Source organism: Anopheles moucheti, chromosome 3, assembly GCF_943734755.1.
Source record: "Anopheles moucheti chromosome 3, idAnoMoucSN_F20_07, whole genome shotgun sequence".
Taxonomy (NCBI): Eukaryota; Metazoa; Arthropoda; class Insecta; order Diptera; family Culicidae; genus Anopheles; species Anopheles moucheti.
Window position 1 is genome coordinate 43,115,197 of NC_069141.1, and position 17,228 is coordinate 43,132,424.

Here is a 17,228-nt window from a genome sequence, read left to right on the forward strand (position 1 = left end):
GAAAAAAATTCATAAAAATATCGATTACTATTGTAGTTTTTAAACGTCTTTCAGCGTTAAATAACGGTGATTTCACTTATTAGATGTGGTTGAAACTTCATTCTGAAAAAAAAGATTGCGGCTGTGTGTAGGCAATTGGAGAACATGTCTAATGGGCATCAATTCAAATCAACACTAGAATGGTTAAAATTTTATACCAACAAAACCTATTATCGTAGTAGACAGTTCTCAATGTTTTGCTTATTTTCTATTGCATTACCGTATTGCCGAACAATAGTGATAAGACTCCGTGGATGTATTATAAAATGTGCCATATAAGCTATCAACACTACGAGCCGCTTTCTAACAACCACAATCGCCGCGATAGCTTGAGTAATAGTGTGCGTGACATCACCTGCCTTTTGCAGCCGACCGAAGCGCGCCGAATGAACGAGCAAGCACCGTCAGTCAGTTCTCGAACGACCAGGCGTCCGCTTCAAGCGACGTCACCATTTTCTGTTGCGGCTGTACAGCGAAACGTTGGTGACCGAGAAAGGATATTAAAGCAGAGCACGAGCTGTGCAAGCGGAAACGAGTGCCGAGCCTGAACTATCCGGCCGTTACGCAGACTGCACTGCTGGAAGGACCGGAAGCGCTTAAACCTTTATGTTGCAACGCAACGTTCTTTTCAATTTCGTTTTCACCACCGCGGACGCGTTTATTAACACCAAATTTTGCAAGTTTCTTAAACCAATTTTATTTCCTACTTCAAACTTAACGTCTTTCGCGGAGCACTTTCTTTTGGTTTTGGACCGGTTTTGGTTTTGTGGTTCGGTTTGGCGCGGGTGTAGTTCGGCTTCGCTAGAGGTGTAATTCGGGATGCGCGGCTTGTCTTGGGTGCGCGTTAAAAAATTACACGTCCTTTCGCTGGCGGGTTTCGACTGTGAATCCCTAAAATCGATGGCGCACACGCGATCCGTAACGGCACTGTCACCCGTCACCGAACTGTCACCGTCATTACGTCAGGTGACATAAACAAAAACGAATCATACGTTCACCGTTGTCTACAACACTTTATCTAAAGTAATAATGTAAGTAATTTCATAGAAGTAGACGTCCGTTACTTAATTTAACAATTTGCTCTCCTTCCCTCATCTACCTTTTCAGTCATAGAGTAAACGTGTTTCTGCTCATCTACCAGCTCGGTACTTGCTGCGTGTACGTTGTGTTTGTGTCGTCTAACATTAAGGCCATTGCTGACTACTACACCGATACCGATGTACGGCTATACATGCTGATCATTCTTCTGCCACTCATCCTGATCAACTGGGTCTGTAGCCACTTGCAGGAGCTGCCTCTTCCGTTGCACTAAACCACGTACTAATTCGTCGTTTGACTGTTACCGGATCTCCCATTGTGTAGGTTAGGAATCTGAAATCATTGGCACCATTCTCGACGGTAGCTAATTTTGTCACGCTCGTCTCGTTCGGCATCATCTTGTACTACATCTTCCGCGAGCCCATCTCGTTCCAGAATCGCGACAAAGTCGGCACAATGAGCGGTTTCGCGCTCTTCTTCGGCACAGTGCTATTCGCTTTGGAAGCAATCGGTGTGGTGAGTAAGCAGTTGTTTGTGCTACGATATTCGATAATGCGGTTACACATGTCTTATTGCTTTTAGATCCTGCCATTGGAGAATGAGATGAAAACTCCGAAAAAGTTCGGTGGTAGTTTTGGTGTGCTGAACAAGGCAATGATCCTGATCGTCACACTGTACATTGGTATGGGCTTTTTCGGATATCTGAACTACGGTTCAGCTATAAAGGGATCGATAACGTTGAATCTGCCTGAGGAAAAATGTAAGCAGTTTGAGCAGCCATTGTAGCAGAGATCGTATGATTAAATGATTTACTTTGCTCTTCTCCTCCCTCAGCTTGGCCCAGTGCGTTAAGGGAATGTTAGCCTTTGCCATCTACATCACCCACGGGCTGGCGTGTTACGTAGCGATAGATATCACCTGGAACGACTACTTGAAGAAGAATTTGGGTGATTCTCCACGAAGCACCTTTTTTGAGTACATCGCACGAACGGTGCTAGTGTTAATCACATGTACGTATAGGTTTATTTGGATTCCAGCGCGGATTTGCTCATCTAATGCACTGCTCCTCTCATTACAGTCTTGCTGGCAGTGGCCATTCCCAATCTGGATCTCTTCATTTCGCTGTTCGGAGCACTGTGCCTTTCTGCCCTGGGCATTGCATTCCCTGCATTGATACAAACCTGCACGTACGGGCACCATCGGCAGGGTATGGCAAAGGTGTGGATGGTTGCGAAGAACAGCGTTATTGGCGTGGTAGCCATGCTGGGGCTGGTGATCGGTACCTCGACCAGCATGATCGAAATCATTCACACCCTCGGACATGACGATTGAGGATTGTGCGGCTGTGTGCGCTAGCAATAAACAAGCAGCGAAAATCAACATCCGCAACCAACATGAAGTATTGATTCGCCATCTTTTCACTCCATCATTACAAATAAGTATTACTCGACTCGTAAACAGCGCACCTGGCGACCGAGAGAAAGTGCACTTTTGAGGGCAGGACTGTGAGGGGTGTGTTATGTGAATGTGTGGGACAGAGAAAGAGACAGGGTGGAACATTTGGAACAGAAAGAAGATAATTGTTAGAGCCATAACCATTCCTATGCTAAATGCGTCGAGAAGTCAAAGCGTTAGCTGTAGCTGTCGAACTACTACCGAGCTGCTCCTGATCTCCTGATCATGATGTGACAGGCGATGGTTTACCGGTCTGCCGGTCCATTTGCCGTCAGCTGTTCAATCATTTCTATCATATGTGCTTTTATTTTAAGGTGTTCTTGCACATTCATTCGATGTTCCCTATGATCGCAACGATCGCAACTGTGAAGCGGTGGTGTATGTGCATGAAGCCCACCAGGACGAACATATCTATCTTGTAAGACTAGCTAAGCGAAGCGAAATGATCAAACGGAAAATTGAAAAGTTGTGTACATAGCGTAAGTGAAGTTGCAATAAACTAGTATTTTAAAGAAAACAGCTATGCTGGAGCGATGTGTTCTCTTTATGTATTGCAGTCCGACCGGCAACCTCTCCTAATAAAACTTTTTTTTAACGTATAAGACAACCTAGCTGATTTATTGGTAGTTGGAGTAAGCCTGTTAGTACCGTATACATTTCATACATTCCGCTACGGGTGGTCTCCAAGAAGCTTAACCCATTACATCACTTCATCCTATTCAACTTGATACGCAAAAATACACTATTTTAACAAGTTTACACGTATGCTTTAAATCAAAAGCGGGAGGTATATTTCGTTCGACCTTTAGCTTTATCGCACCTAAATTTCATCTGTTGAAATGACTAAAGGCTATCGCCTCACGTGTTAAAACATTCTGAAAGCTTTCCAAATTATTGTTTATTTTTAGAGCATTTGAACAAAAACCGTGTTTAATGATACCAGATGATAATTTAAGAGTTCTTTTAGTGCTAGTTCCACTTTGTAGGTCAATTTTGACCGTTTATATAAGCGGCGGATCAAACGGTAGGCGGTGTAGGCGGTCGCAAAAAATTTGTGTAGTAGTAACTTTCCACTTTCCACTTTCCATATGCAAAATTTTCCTCTTCCTTTCGAAGAAACGAAGTGATTTCACTTATTAGATGTGGTTGAAACTTCATTCTGAAAAAAAAGATTGCGGCTGTGTGTAGGCAATCGGAGAACATGTCTAATGGGCATCAATTCAAATCAACACTAGAATGGTTAAAATTTTATACCAACAAAACCTATTATCGTAGTAGACAGTTCTCAATGTTTTGCTTATTTTCTATTGCATTACCGTATTGCCGAAAAATAGTGATAAGACTCCGTGGATGTATTATAAAATGTGCCATATAAGCTATCAACACTACGAGCCGCTTTCTAACAACCACAATCGCCGCGATAGCTTGAGTAATAGTGTGCGTGACATCTCCTGCCTTTTGCAGCCGACCGAAGCGCGCCGAATGAACGAGCAAGCACCGTCAGTCAGTTCTCGAACGACCAGGCGTCCGCTTCAAGCGACGTCACCATTTTCTGTTGCGGCTGTACAGCGAAACGTTGGTGACCGAGAAAGGATATTAAAGCAGAGCACGAGCTGTGCAAGCGGAAACGAGTGCCGAGCCTGAACTATCCGGCCGTTACGCAGACTGCACTGCTGGAAGGACCGGAAGCGCTTAAACCTTTATGTTGCAACGCAACGTTCTTTTCAATTTCGTTTTCACCACCGCGGACGCGTTTATTAACACCAAATTTTGCAAGTTTCTTAAACCAATTTTATTTCCTACTTCAAACTTAACGTCTTTCGCGGAGCACTTTCTTAGACCGGTTTTGGTTTTGTGGTTCGGTTTGGCGCGGGTGTAGTTCGGCTTCGCTAGAGGTGTAATTCGGGATGCGCGGCTTGTCTTGGGTGCGCGTTAAAAAATTACACGTCCTTTCGCTGGCGGGTTTCGACTGTGAATCCCTAAAATCGATGGCGCACACGCGATCCGTAACGGCACTGTCACCCGTCACCGAACTGTCACCGTCATTACGTCAGGTGACATAAACAAAAACGAATCATACGTTCACCGTTGTCTACAACACTTTATCTAAAGTAATAATGTAAGTAATTTCATAGAAGTAGACGTCCGTTACTTAATTTAACAATTTGCTCTCCTTCCCTCATCTACCTTTTCAGTCATAGAGTAAACGTGTTTCTGCTCATCTACCAGCTCGGTACTTGCTGCGTGTACGTTGTGTTTGTGTCGTCTAACATTAAGGCCATTGCTGACTACTACACCGATACCGATGTGCGGCTATACATGCTGATCATTCTTCTGCCACTCATCCTGATCAACTGGGTCTGTAGCCACTTGCAGGAGCTGCCTCTTCCGTTGCACTAAACCACGTACTAATTCGTCGTTTGACTGTTACCGGATCTCCCATTGTGTAGGTTAGGAATCTGAAATCATTGGCACCATTCTCGACGGTAGCTAATTTTGTCACGCTCGTCTCGTTCGGCATCATCTTGTACTACATCTTCCGCGAGCCCATCTCGTTCGAGAATCGCGACAAAGTCGGCACAATGAGCGGTTTCGCGCTCTTCTTCGGCACAGTGCTATTCGCTTTGGAAGCAATCGGTGTGGTGAGTAAGCAGTTGTTTGTGCTACGATATTCGATAATGCGGTTACACATGTCTTATTGCTTTTAGATCCTGCCATTGGAGAATGAGATGAAAACTCCGAAAAAGTTCGGTGGTAGTTTTGGTGTGCTGAACAAGGCAATGATCCTGATCGTCACACTGTACATTGGTATGGGCTTTTTCGGATATCTGAACTACGGTTCAGCTATAAAGGGATCGATAACGTTGAATCTGCCTGAGGAAAAATGTAAGCAGTTTGAGCAGCCATTGTAGCAGAGATCGTATGATTAAATGATTTACTTTGCTCTTTTCCTCCCTCAGCTTGGCCCAGTGCGTTAAGGGAATGTTAGCCTTTGCCATCTACATCACCCACGGGCTGGCGTGTTACGTAGCGATAGATATCACCTGGAACGACTACTTGAAGAAGAATTTGGGTGATTCTCCACGAAGCACCTTTTATGAGTACATCGCACGAACGGTGCTAGTGTTAATCACATGTACGTATAGGTTTATTTGGATTCCAGTGCACTAATGCACTTCTCCTCTCATTACAGTCAGTTACAGATTCTAATGCACTTCTCCTCTCATTACAGTCTTGCTGGCAGTGGCCATTCCCAATCTGGAACTCTTCATTTCGCTGTTCGGAGCACTGTGCCTTTCTGCCCTGGGCATTGCATTCCCTGCATTGATACAAACCTGCACGTACGGGCACCATCGGCAGGGTATGGCAAAGGTGTGGATGGTTGCGAAGAACAGCGTTATTGGCGTGGTAGCCATGCTGGGGCTGGTGATCGGTACCTCGACCAGCATGATCGAAATCATTCACACCCTCGGACATGACGATTGAGGATTGTGCGGCTATGTGCGCTAGCAATAAACAAGCAGCGAAAATCAACATCCGCAACCAACATGAAGTATTGATTCGCCATCTTTTCACTCCATCATTACAAATAAGTATTACTCGACACGTAAACAGCGCACCTGGCGACCGAGAGAAAGTGCACTTTTGAGGGCAGGACTGTGAGGGGTGTGTTATGTGAATGTGTGGGACAGAGAAAGAGACAGGGTGGAACATTTGGAACAGAAAGAAGATAATTGTTAGAGCCATAACCATTCCTATGCTAAATGCGTCGAGAAGTCAAAGCGTTAGCTGTAGCTGTCGAACTACTACCGAGCTGCTCCTGATCTCCTGATCATGATGTGACAGGCGATGGTTTACCGGTCTGCCGGTCCATTTGCCGTCAGCTGTTCAATCATTTCTATCATATGTGCTTTTATTTTAAGGTGTTCTTGCACATTCATTCGATGTTCCCTATGATCGCAACGATCGCAACTGTGAAGCGGTGGTGTATGTGCATGAAGCCCACCAGGACGAACATATCTATCTTGTAAGACTAGCTAAGCGAAGCGAAATGATCAAACGGAAAATTGAAAAGTTGTGTACATAGCGTAAGTGAAGTTGCAATAAACTAGTATTTTAAAGAAAACAGCTATGCTGGAGCGATGTGTTCTCTTTATGTATTGCAGTCCGACCGGCAACCTCTCCTAATAAAACTTTTTTTTAACGTATAAGACAACCTAGCTGATTTATTGGTAGTTGGAGTAAGCCTGTTAGTACCGTATACATTTCATACATTCCGCTACGGGTGGTCTCCAAGAAGCTTAACCCATTACATCACTTCATCCTATTCAACTTGATACGCAAAAATACACTATTTTAACAAGTTTACACGTATGCTTTAAATCAAAAGCGGGAGGTATATTTCGTTCGACCTTTAGCTTTATCGCACCTAAATTTCATCTGTTGAAATGACTAAAGGCTATCGCCTCACGTGTTAAAACATTCTGAAAGCTTTCCAAATTATTGTTTATTTTTAGAGCATTTGAACAAAAACCGTGTTTAATGATACCAGATGATAATTTAAGAGTTCTTTTAGTGCTAGTTCCACTTTGTAGGTCAATTTTGACCGTTTATATAAGCGGCGGATCAAACGGTAGGCGGTGTAGGCGGTCGCAAAAAATTTGTGTAGTAGTAACTTTCCACTTTCCACTTTCCATATGCAAAATTTTCCTCTTCCTTTCGAAGAAACGAAGTGATTTCACTTATTAGATGTGGTTGAAACTTCATTCTGAAAAAAAAGATTGCGGCTGTGTGTAGGCAATCGGAGAACATGTCTAATGGGCATCAATTCAAATCAACACTAGAATGGTTAAAATTTTATACCAACAAAACCTATTATCGTAGTAGACAGTTCTCAATGTTTTGCTTATTTTCTATTGCATTACCGTATTGCCGAAAAATAGTGATAAGACTCCGTGGATGTATTATAAAATGTGCCATATAAGCTATCAACACTACGAGCCGCTTTCTAACAACCACAATCGCCGCGATAGCTTGAGTAATAGTGTGCGTGACATCTCCTGCCTTTTGCAGCCGACCGAAGCGCGCCGAATGAACGAGCAAGCACCGTCAGTCAGTTCTCGAACGACCAGGCGTCCGCTTCAAGCGACGTCACCATTTTCTGTTGCGGCTGTACAGCGAAACGTTGGTGACCGAGAAAGGATATTAAAGCAGAGCACGAGCTGTGCAAGCGGAAACGAGTGCCGAGCCTGAACTATCCGGCCGTTACGCAGACTGCACTGCTGGAAGGACCGGAAGCGCTTAAACCTTTATGTTGCAACGCAACGTTCTTTTCAATTTCGTTTTCACCACCGCGGACGCGTTTATTAACACCAAATTTTGCAAGTTTCTTAAACCAATTTTATTTCCTACTTCAAACTTAACGTCTTTCGCGGAGCACTTTCTTAGACCGGTTTTGGTTTTGTGGTTCGGTTTGGCGCGGGTGTAGTTCGGCTTCGCTAGAGGTGTAATTCGGGATGCGCGGCTTGTCTTGGGTGCGCGTTAAAAAATTACACGTCCTTTCGCTGGCGGGTTTCGACTGTGAATCCCTAAAATCGATGGCGCACACGCGATCCGTAACGGCACTGTCACCCGTCACCGAACTGTCACCGTCATTACGTCAGGTGACATAAACAAAAACGAATCATACGTTCACCGTTGTCTACAACACTTTATCTAAAGTAATAATGTAAGTAATTTCATAGAAGTAGACGTCCGTTACTTAATTTAACAATTTGCTCTCCTTCCCTCATCTACCTTTTCAGTCATAGAGTAAACGTGTTTCTGCTCATCTACCAGCTCGGTACTTGCTGCGTGTACGTTGTGTTTGTGTCGTCTAACATTAAGGCCATTGCTGACTACTACACCGATACCGATGTGCGGCTATACATGCTGATCATTCTTCTGCCACTCATCCTGATCAACTGGGTCTGTAGCCACTTGCAGGAGCTGCCTCTTCCGTTGCACTAAACCACGTACTAATTCGTCGTTTGACTGTTACCGGATCTCCCATTGTGTAGGTTAGGAATCTGAAATCATTGGCACCATTCTCGACGGTAGCTAATTTTGTCACGCTCGTCTCGTTCGGCATCATCTTGTACTACATCTTCCGCGAGCCCATCTCGTTCGAGAATCGCGACAAAGTCGGCACAATGAGCGGTTTCGCGCTCTTCTTCGGCACAGTGCTATTCGCTTTGGAAGCAATCGGTGTGGTGAGTAAGCAGTTGTTTGTGCTACGATATTCGATAATGCGGTTACACATGTCTTATTGCTTTTAGATCCTGCCATTGGAGAATGAGATGAAAACTCCGAAAAAGTTCGGTGGTAGTTTTGGTGTGCTGAACAAGGCAATGATCCTGATCGTCACACTGTACATTGGTATGGGCTTTTTCGGATATCTGAACTACGGTTCAGCTATAAAGGGATCGATAACGTTGAATCTGCCTGAGGAAAAATGTAAGCAGTTTGAGCAGCCATTGTAGCAGAGATCGTATGATTAAATGATTTACTTTGCTCTTTTCCTCCCTCAGCTTGGCCCAGTGCGTTAAGGGAATGTTAGCCTTTGCCATCTACATCACCCACGGGCTGGCGTGTTACGTAGCGATAGATATCACCTGGAACGACTACTTGAAGAAGAATTTGGGTGATTCTCCACGAAGCACCTTTTATGAGTACATCGCACGAACGGTGCTAGTGTTAATCACATGTACGTATAGGTTTATTTGGATTCCAGTGCACTAATGCACTTCTCCTCTCATTACAGTCAGTTACAGATTCTAATGCACTTCTCCTCTCATTACAGTCTTGCTGGCAGTGGCCATTCCCAATCTGGAACTCTTCATTTCGCTGTTCGGAGCACTGTGCCTTTCTGCCCTGGGCATTGCATTCCCTGCATTGATACAAACCTGCACGTACGGGCACCATCGGCAGGGTATGGCAAAGGTGTGGATGGTTGCGAAGAACAGCGTTATTGGCGTGGTAGCCATGCTGGGGCTGGTGATCGGTACCTCGACCAGCATGATCGAAATCATTCACACCCTCGGACATGACGATTGAATCTTGTGCGGCTGTGTGCGCTAGCAATAAACAAGCAGCGAAAATCAACATCCGCAACCAACATGAAGTATTGATTCGCCATCTTTTCACTCCATCATTACAAATAAGTATTACTCGACTCGTAAACAGCGCACCTGGCGACCGAGAGAAAGTGCACTTTTGAGGGCAGGACTGTGAGGGGTGTGTTATGTGAATGTGTGGGACAGAGAAAGAGACAGGGTGGAACATTTGGAACAGAAAGAAGATAATTGTTAGAGCCATAACCATTCCTATGCTAAATGCGTCGAGAAGTCAAAGCGTTAGCTGTAGCTGTCGAACTACTACCGAGCTGCTCCTGATCTCCTGATCATGATGTGACAGGCGATGGTTTACCGGTCTGCCGGTCCATTTGCCGTCAGCTGTTCAATCATTTCTATCATATGTGCTTTTATTTTAAGGTGTTCTTGCACATTCATTCGATGTTCCCTATGATCGCAACGATCGCAACTGTGAAGCGGTGGTGTATACACATGAAGCCCACCAGGACGAACATATCTATCTTGTAAGACTAGCTAAGCGAAGCGAAATGATCAAACGGAAAATTGAAAAGTTGTGTACATAGCGTAAGTGAAGTTGCAATAAACTAGTATTTTAAAGAAAACAGCTATGCTGGAGCGATGTGTTCTCTTTATGTATTGCAGTCCGACCGGCAACCTCTCCTAATAAAACTTTTTTTTAACGTATAAGACAACCTAGCTGATTTATTGGTAGTTGGAGTAAGCCTGTTAGTACCGTATACATTTCATACATTCCGCTACGGGTGGTCTCCAAGAAGCTTAACCCATTACATCACAGCGTATTCAACTTGATACGCAAAAATACACTATTTTAACAAGTTTACACGTATGCTTTAAATCAAAAGCGGGAGGTATATTTCGTTCGACCTTTAGCTTTATCGCACCTAAATTTCATCTGTTGAAATGACTAAAGGCTATCGCCTCACGTGTTAAAACATTCTGAAAGCTTTCCAAATTATTGTTTATTTTTAGAGCATTTGAACAAAAACCGTGTTTAATGATACCAGATGATAATTTAAGAGTTCTTTTAGTGCTAGTTCCACTTTGTAGGTCAATTTTGACCGTTTATATCAGCGGCGGATCAAACGGTAGGCGGTGTAGGCGGTCGCAAAAAATTTGTGTAGAAGTATCTTTCCACTTTCCACTTTCCATATGCAAAATTTTCCTCTTCCTTTCGAAGAAACTTGGTGAGCGAGAGTGTAAATTGTTCAGTTTTTCATCGGAAAATGTTTGCCACTTGTTTTTGACGAAATTGTTGTTCAGACTATTAATACGGTTAGATTAGTGTTTTATGATGTAGTAAAAGACAATTTATTATAGGACTTGTAAATTCAGTTCACCAAGAAAGAAAATCTACAGCATTTCGGATGAGGAACAATGTAACAAAAGAATAAAAATCACTGTAAAGTTTAGCATTACACAAATAACAAAACAATAGCTCATAAAGTATAAAAAGAAGCTAAAAGAAGAGAAAACAACTTGCAATGTAAATATAAATATAAAAAAGGTTACTTTAAGGTTAGGTTACAACAGAATGTAAAACAAAACTTAAAAAGAAATATTAAGAATGTAAATAAATTACCACTAAAATTGGAATTTATGTAAAAAATTAGGTAAGATAATTTGTTATAACTTTATTAAAGCCTTAGCTGTTTTCGCTTGACTTGCATAATTACCAAATATTTTCAGTTCAAATTAGCTAAGTATCATAGGTATAGTACAGTGAAGATTTATGTTCTCGTTGAAACAGACGTGCTTTAAAACACACTTTTATTAATTTCAACTATTCGACAACTTCAATACTAATTCACCTTCTCTTAAGAAAATGAAAACATATTACTAAAGGGTGCATGTTGCGAACGCGAACAAAACTCATGAATGAGCATGCTAGCACCCAAAAGGGGTTAATCATAACAATTGAGAAAACCGCGAAATCAGTCGAAATGTTAAGAACGCGAACAGAATCATAATAGTTGACAGAAAGGCGAGTTCATAAGTAAACAACGTCCGGAGATCCGTACGAAAATCGCATAAACAATAAAAGCCCTCACCGTTTGATATGATAAACAAATACGATCAACGATACGGTTAAGAAATAATTATCGCAAATAAGCTGACACCATACGACCGCCAACGGGCATGTATACCCTCACAATGCAAGATATGCTAAAGTAAGAACAATGATTCGATCTTTCAACATAAGATTGCTAACGTAAGGAGAATGATTCTATCGTTCATCTGGTTTTCGCCTTCAAATCTCAAGACACATTGTTAGTATATAAGCAGGAGATTTTGTCAATAAACTTCACTTGTACTTCAAACCTAACCACGGTATCTTCAAGTCGCTGGGTTGGCAATCGAATTGAACGGAGGTCCACACTAGATACTTACTCTGATTATTCAGAACAACAGGCTAGTGTCCGACCCGAACAATTCCGAGCGCCTTCACTTCTACGGCCCTTCCAGTGAAAGCAGAGGTCCACCGTTAGAAACTCACCCTGGGAAACCCAGTTACGAAGCCTAACGTCCGATCCGAGCTGACCTGAAAGGTGAACGAGACTTGCGCGAGAGTTTCAGGGTAGGCCAATCTTCGCGTGGTCTACCTACGGCGGCGGACCCAGCAGTCCGAACTTTGTTCCCGCAGCAACAAATGGTGGCTCCAGAGAGGAGATTACATTAACTCGCGCGCGCAATTGTAATCTCTTAGAACGAACTTACGTTCATGGTGTGCTGTCGCCATAAGAACAGCCAAATAGTTCTGTGTATTAAATGATTCGTGAAGACGGTTAAAACATAACAAAAGTGATTAAGCGTCGTGAATATCGAATCAAGTGCAAGTGCAGAACTTTTCAAAGGGCTACGGACTAAAGTGATGTTCTCAAACTTCTACGGACGAGAAAGTGAACAATATTAACCACGAACAACAGTGATTCAAGTTGCGCACCTCTTCCACCGCAGTCGTCCTTAATCGTCACAATCATCAGAGATCCAGCCAGTGCATCAAGGGAAGTTAACATAAATCCGAAAGGGGTAGGTTAAAACATTCTATTATAAGCACGGCAAGGAAATCTTTGATTCGTCCAAAATGCCTCACAAGTTTACCGAGAATAACACAGGTAGTTGTCGACTCTGTACAGCGGAAGATACCGCCAGTGCCAGCGCCAGCCAGTGCATCAAGGGAAGTTAACATAAATCCGAAAGGGGTAGGTTAAAACATTCTATTATAAGCACGGCAAGGAAATCTTTGATTCGTCCAAAATGCCTTACAAGTTTACCGAGAATAACACAGGTAGTTGTCGACTCTGTACAGCGGAAAATACCGCTGAAGAGAGTATGATCGCATGTACAGAATGCGATCGATGGTTCCATTTGGTTTGTGCCAAATTAATACGGAAACCAAAGCCAGAGGAAGCCTGGCTATGCTACAAATGTCAACAGATTAAGTATGAGCTTAATAGGCAAAGAGATGAGCTCAAGGCTCTCGCGGAAAGAGACGCAAAAAATAGGGCAGAGCTGAAGACCTTGAAGGAATGCAAAATGAACCTGGGAGAAGGAAGTTCCACCAGGGAACAAACTCTGCAGGAAATGGTATCACAATTGTTAGTGAGCCAGCAATGGCAAATGAAAGAGTTTGCTAAGCTAATAACAAACAACGGTGGTGAATCCACCCAAATAGGGATCTTGGTCAAAAGACAAGCCCTAATGCAGTTGCCCAGATTCGATGGCAACACGAGGCAATGGACAAACTTTAAAAAGACGTTTGAAGACACTACCCGAGAAGGGGAGTTTTCTAATATAGAAAACTTAAACCGTCTCAAGCAGGTTTTACACGGAACAGCCTTCAAGACTGTTCAACAATTGATGATGGAGGCGGAAAACGTTCCAGAGATAATAAAACGTTTAGACGAAACTTTCGGTAGACCTGATATGGTTTATTTGGAATTATTGAACGATCTCCAAAGGTTACGAAAGGAGTCAAAAAACGTCATCTCGGATATGGCTAACGCACTCGAAAACATCGTGACGAACGTAAAACTTATGGGGAGACCGACGTATTTGAACGATCACAGGCTAGTGATGGATTTAACGGCTAAGTTACCGCATCACATTCAAGTGAAAAGAGCGGAACATATGGCGGCCGCATCATCATCACTAGATGTTCAAAATCTAGAGGAGTTATGTCGATGGCTCAAACCCTATGCCAAAACGTCGGAAATGATGAACGCGATCGCAGTTCATACACAGAAGGGAAACAGTCATTTCCATGATCAAAAACCAACTACTAAGGCTGAACTACAGCCTACAAAAAAGGAAACAAATTCCTACAAGTGGTCAAACGGGGTAATGAAATGCTTAATATGCAATAAACCTCATGCTACGATCACATGCTATACATTGATCAGGGAAGTACCTTCTGAGCGAATAAAAATTGCTCGAAACAAACGTTGTGTCAAGGTTGTTTAAAAACAAACAATCATTCGATAAACGATTGCAGATCCGCACAAACTTGTGGAATAAATGGATGCGAAAGTAAGCACCATAAGATGCTTCATGTAAAGGTTACACCTCCCATAGTTGAAAAAGAAGGTGTAAATAGCCATTATGAACAAAATGCATCATCAACACATTACCAGGTATTACCGGTAACATTAATAAACGAATATAAAAAGATTGATACATATGCTTTCCTAGATCCCGGATCGTCCTTAACACTTTTGGAAGCCAAAGTCGCAAAGAAACTTGAGCTTACAGGGAAAGAAATACCTCTTCAATTACTTTGGACACAAGGCAAAATGGCCGACCACGTTAAAAGTCAAAGCGTGGAAGTAAGAATCAAGGGTGCCACAAAAAAGGGATTTGTACTAAAAGACGTAAGGACAATTAACAATCTTAAGTTGCCAATTCAATCTTTGAATTACGACGAATTGTGCGATGAATATCCTTACCTGAAGGACTTACCCATAAATGCCTATAATAACGTTCAACCAACAATCATAATTGGCGTTAAACACAATCACCTTTTAATGGGAATATCCCATAGATATGGAAAATTAGGTGATCCGATCGCAATGAAAACAAGATTGGGGTGGTTGATTTATGGCAAGGCAGCCCATGATCAAGGAATTAATCATTCCATGATAATAAAAGAAGACGAAGGAAGTCTCCGTCAAATAAAGACAAATTATTTATCAAGAGAGAATTCTGGTGCAAAACCAGTCACTCAGCTTCCCGAATCAAAGGACAAAGCACGAAACAATTATGAATCAGTTGAAAACTTCCCGAAAACACCGAAGAATGCTATCAAAGGAAAGATTAATAAAATAACTGTAAAGGGAATAGAAAGAAAGATAAAATCTTGTGCGGGGTATTCAGAGCGGCTTCAGACAAGCACGAGATATGTTACTGCGGAAATGCAGGAAAATAAATACACACAAGGAAAAGGCACCAACAAAACAAGGATTAACCCAAACATATGGAACGCCTTAATAATCACACTTCTTCTATTTGCAGCTCAAGCATTTGGAAAAACCATCAATGGATTAATCGCATACGACTGTGCGAATGATAACATCAACATAACAAGCTATTCGTTGATGAAAGTAGCTTCATGTATGCCTCAAACGGAAAATATAACTACAGTCGAAACCAAAATTCAGGTATTACAACGCAGCCCGAAAACGTTAACTCATGTTCGTCAATGCAAGGTAATAATTAAACGCTCGATCAAACACTGCGGGGCTTGGTCTCATACCTCTGAATATGAACAAGGTTTCGCGTATATAGTAAAGGAATTTACTCCGGATGAATGTAGGCAGGCTCAAGTGGTAGGCGAAATTTCACTCTCTCATAATTATAAGATTAGGGAATTACGTCGCAATCACACCACCAGAGGGCAAGCATTGATCATCGGCAGCGTCACGGGCTCAGCGTGCGAAGGAGGTGTCTACTCAACACCATCTCATACGTGGACGAAGGCGCTGGTATACTACGAGTACGAGATCAGCATGTACGACTACGAGACGACAGCGAACATCGAGGAAGACCAAGTGACGCTTCGAAGTGGTATCGTGTGCCCGTATAGTGTTGGTTGGTGTTTGGACACGGAGTATGGCTATCTCACCTGGGATATAGATCAACAAAAGCTGTGCGAAAGGACCGACTTTGAAATCATCTACGAAGGTACGGTCAATAAGACGTTTAACAGCAACAAGGGCGATCGCATAAACGCCGTGTACACCTTGATCACACACGAACAAATGTTTTCAATAAGAGCGCGTGAAGTTAAGCAGATCTGTGGTTTCGACAGCTTTGATACAGATCACCCGAGGATCTTCATCCTTGAATTAAACGGTTATCAATCGCCGTTTAAACGCAAGGCGGAAAATGGAAAGAACTTGGATCTCTTTACCTACTTCAACTCCAAGATAACGTTGGTGGAAAGTTACCTCGGGCAGAAACTGAATGATGTGTACACCGCGGTAATGACAGAAATATGCAAGGTCGACAAGGCGCTGATGGAAACAAAACTGACGTTAGCACGTATCAATCCAACCGAATTTGTTTCCAATTTAATACGACGACCGGGGCACACAGCAGTAGTCGCCGCAGAAGTGCTGTACATACTTGAATGCAAGCCAGTTTTCGTCACCTATGAGAGAAAAGATGAATGCTATCAAGAGATACCGGTACGGTATAACAATCGGTCGATGTTCATGGCACCGGTTACAAGAATGCTGCAACTACGTGGTACCCAAATTGACTGCACTCCGCTGCTGCCTGCTAAATTCAGTATCGGTGGTAGATGGTATACAACGGATCAAAGACTACGGGAAACAACGCCACCGCAAGAGTTAACGACGGACGTCGTGACAAGCTGGTCATACACTCCCTTGCCAAGTCTAATGGAAAGTGGCGTGTATGATTACGAGAATCTGCAGCGAATGAAGGATATGGTGTACGAGCAGAGTGACAAACGAATCGCTTCATCAGTCGTACACAAGATGATATCCGGCCAGCATCCCGATCTACAAGGCTTCTCTTTCGAACCGCTCTTCTCCGAAAACGTCATTCATAACGCCTTTCATAAGTATTGGTCGAAACTACTATCATGGTCAACATGGCTGGGCAACGTAACGTCTACAGCGATCGGCATCTACATGTTAACGCGAGCTCTTAAATTCATCGTCGACACCATAATACACGGCAGAATTTTGTACGATATCTACGGCATCGGATGGCAGCTTTTGGCTTCGTTTTGGGACTCGTTGACAAATTTGCTGTCGCATCGCAACCACATGAAGAGGGGTCAGCATACACACGTTCCACCGACAACAGCTCCCGAGCTTGATCATCAGGCCGTCGAAGTACGTTCACATCGTCTTCCAAACACCAAAACCAAGCAGTATCCCGACTTACGCGAAGAAATGGTTAGTCTTCAGGTTCAATGTAATGACTTCGGATCATAAGGTTCTACAAGCATCAGCCCATTCTTCAGATCATCAATTCCGGTGGTAAACAAGTAATTTAAGAAATCAAATGAGAGTG

At 42.9% G+C, this 17,228-nt stretch overlaps 3 protein-coding genes across 3 annotated transcripts; all 3 read left to right on the forward strand.

Annotated features, from left to right (window-relative positions):
* The first annotated feature begins 305 nt into the window (after positions 1 to 305).
* Positions 306 to 2,409, forward strand: LOC128302727 (proton-coupled amino acid transporter-like protein CG1139). Its single transcript, XM_053039589.1, has 7 exons — positions 306 to 446; positions 536 to 660; positions 1,147 to 1,309; positions 1,402 to 1,593; positions 1,660 to 1,844; positions 1,912 to 2,087; positions 2,156 to 2,409. The coding sequence occupies exons 1-7, from the start codon at positions 306 to 308 to the stop codon at positions 2,407 to 2,409; spliced, it is 1,236 nt and encodes a 411-aa protein (XP_052895549.1).
* Positions 2,410 to 3,894: 1,485 nt separating this feature from the next.
* LOC128302728 (proton-coupled amino acid transporter-like protein CG1139) lies at positions 3,895 to 6,018 on the forward strand. The gene is made up of 7 exons (XM_053039590.1): positions 3,895 to 4,035; positions 4,125 to 4,249; positions 4,728 to 4,890; positions 4,983 to 5,174; positions 5,241 to 5,425; positions 5,493 to 5,668; positions 5,765 to 6,018. Exons 1-7 carry the CDS (start codon positions 3,895 to 3,897, stop codon positions 6,016 to 6,018), a joined length of 1,236 nt encoding a protein of 411 aa, XP_052895550.1.
* Positions 6,019 to 7,503: 1,485 nt separating this feature from the next.
* Positions 7,504 to 9,627, forward strand: LOC128302729 (proton-coupled amino acid transporter-like protein CG1139). Its single transcript, XM_053039591.1, has 7 exons — positions 7,504 to 7,644; positions 7,734 to 7,858; positions 8,337 to 8,499; positions 8,592 to 8,783; positions 8,850 to 9,034; positions 9,102 to 9,277; positions 9,374 to 9,627. The coding sequence occupies exons 1-7, from the start codon at positions 7,504 to 7,506 to the stop codon at positions 9,625 to 9,627; spliced, it is 1,236 nt and encodes a 411-aa protein (XP_052895551.1).
* The last annotated feature ends 7,601 nt before the right edge of the window (positions 9,628 to 17,228 follow it).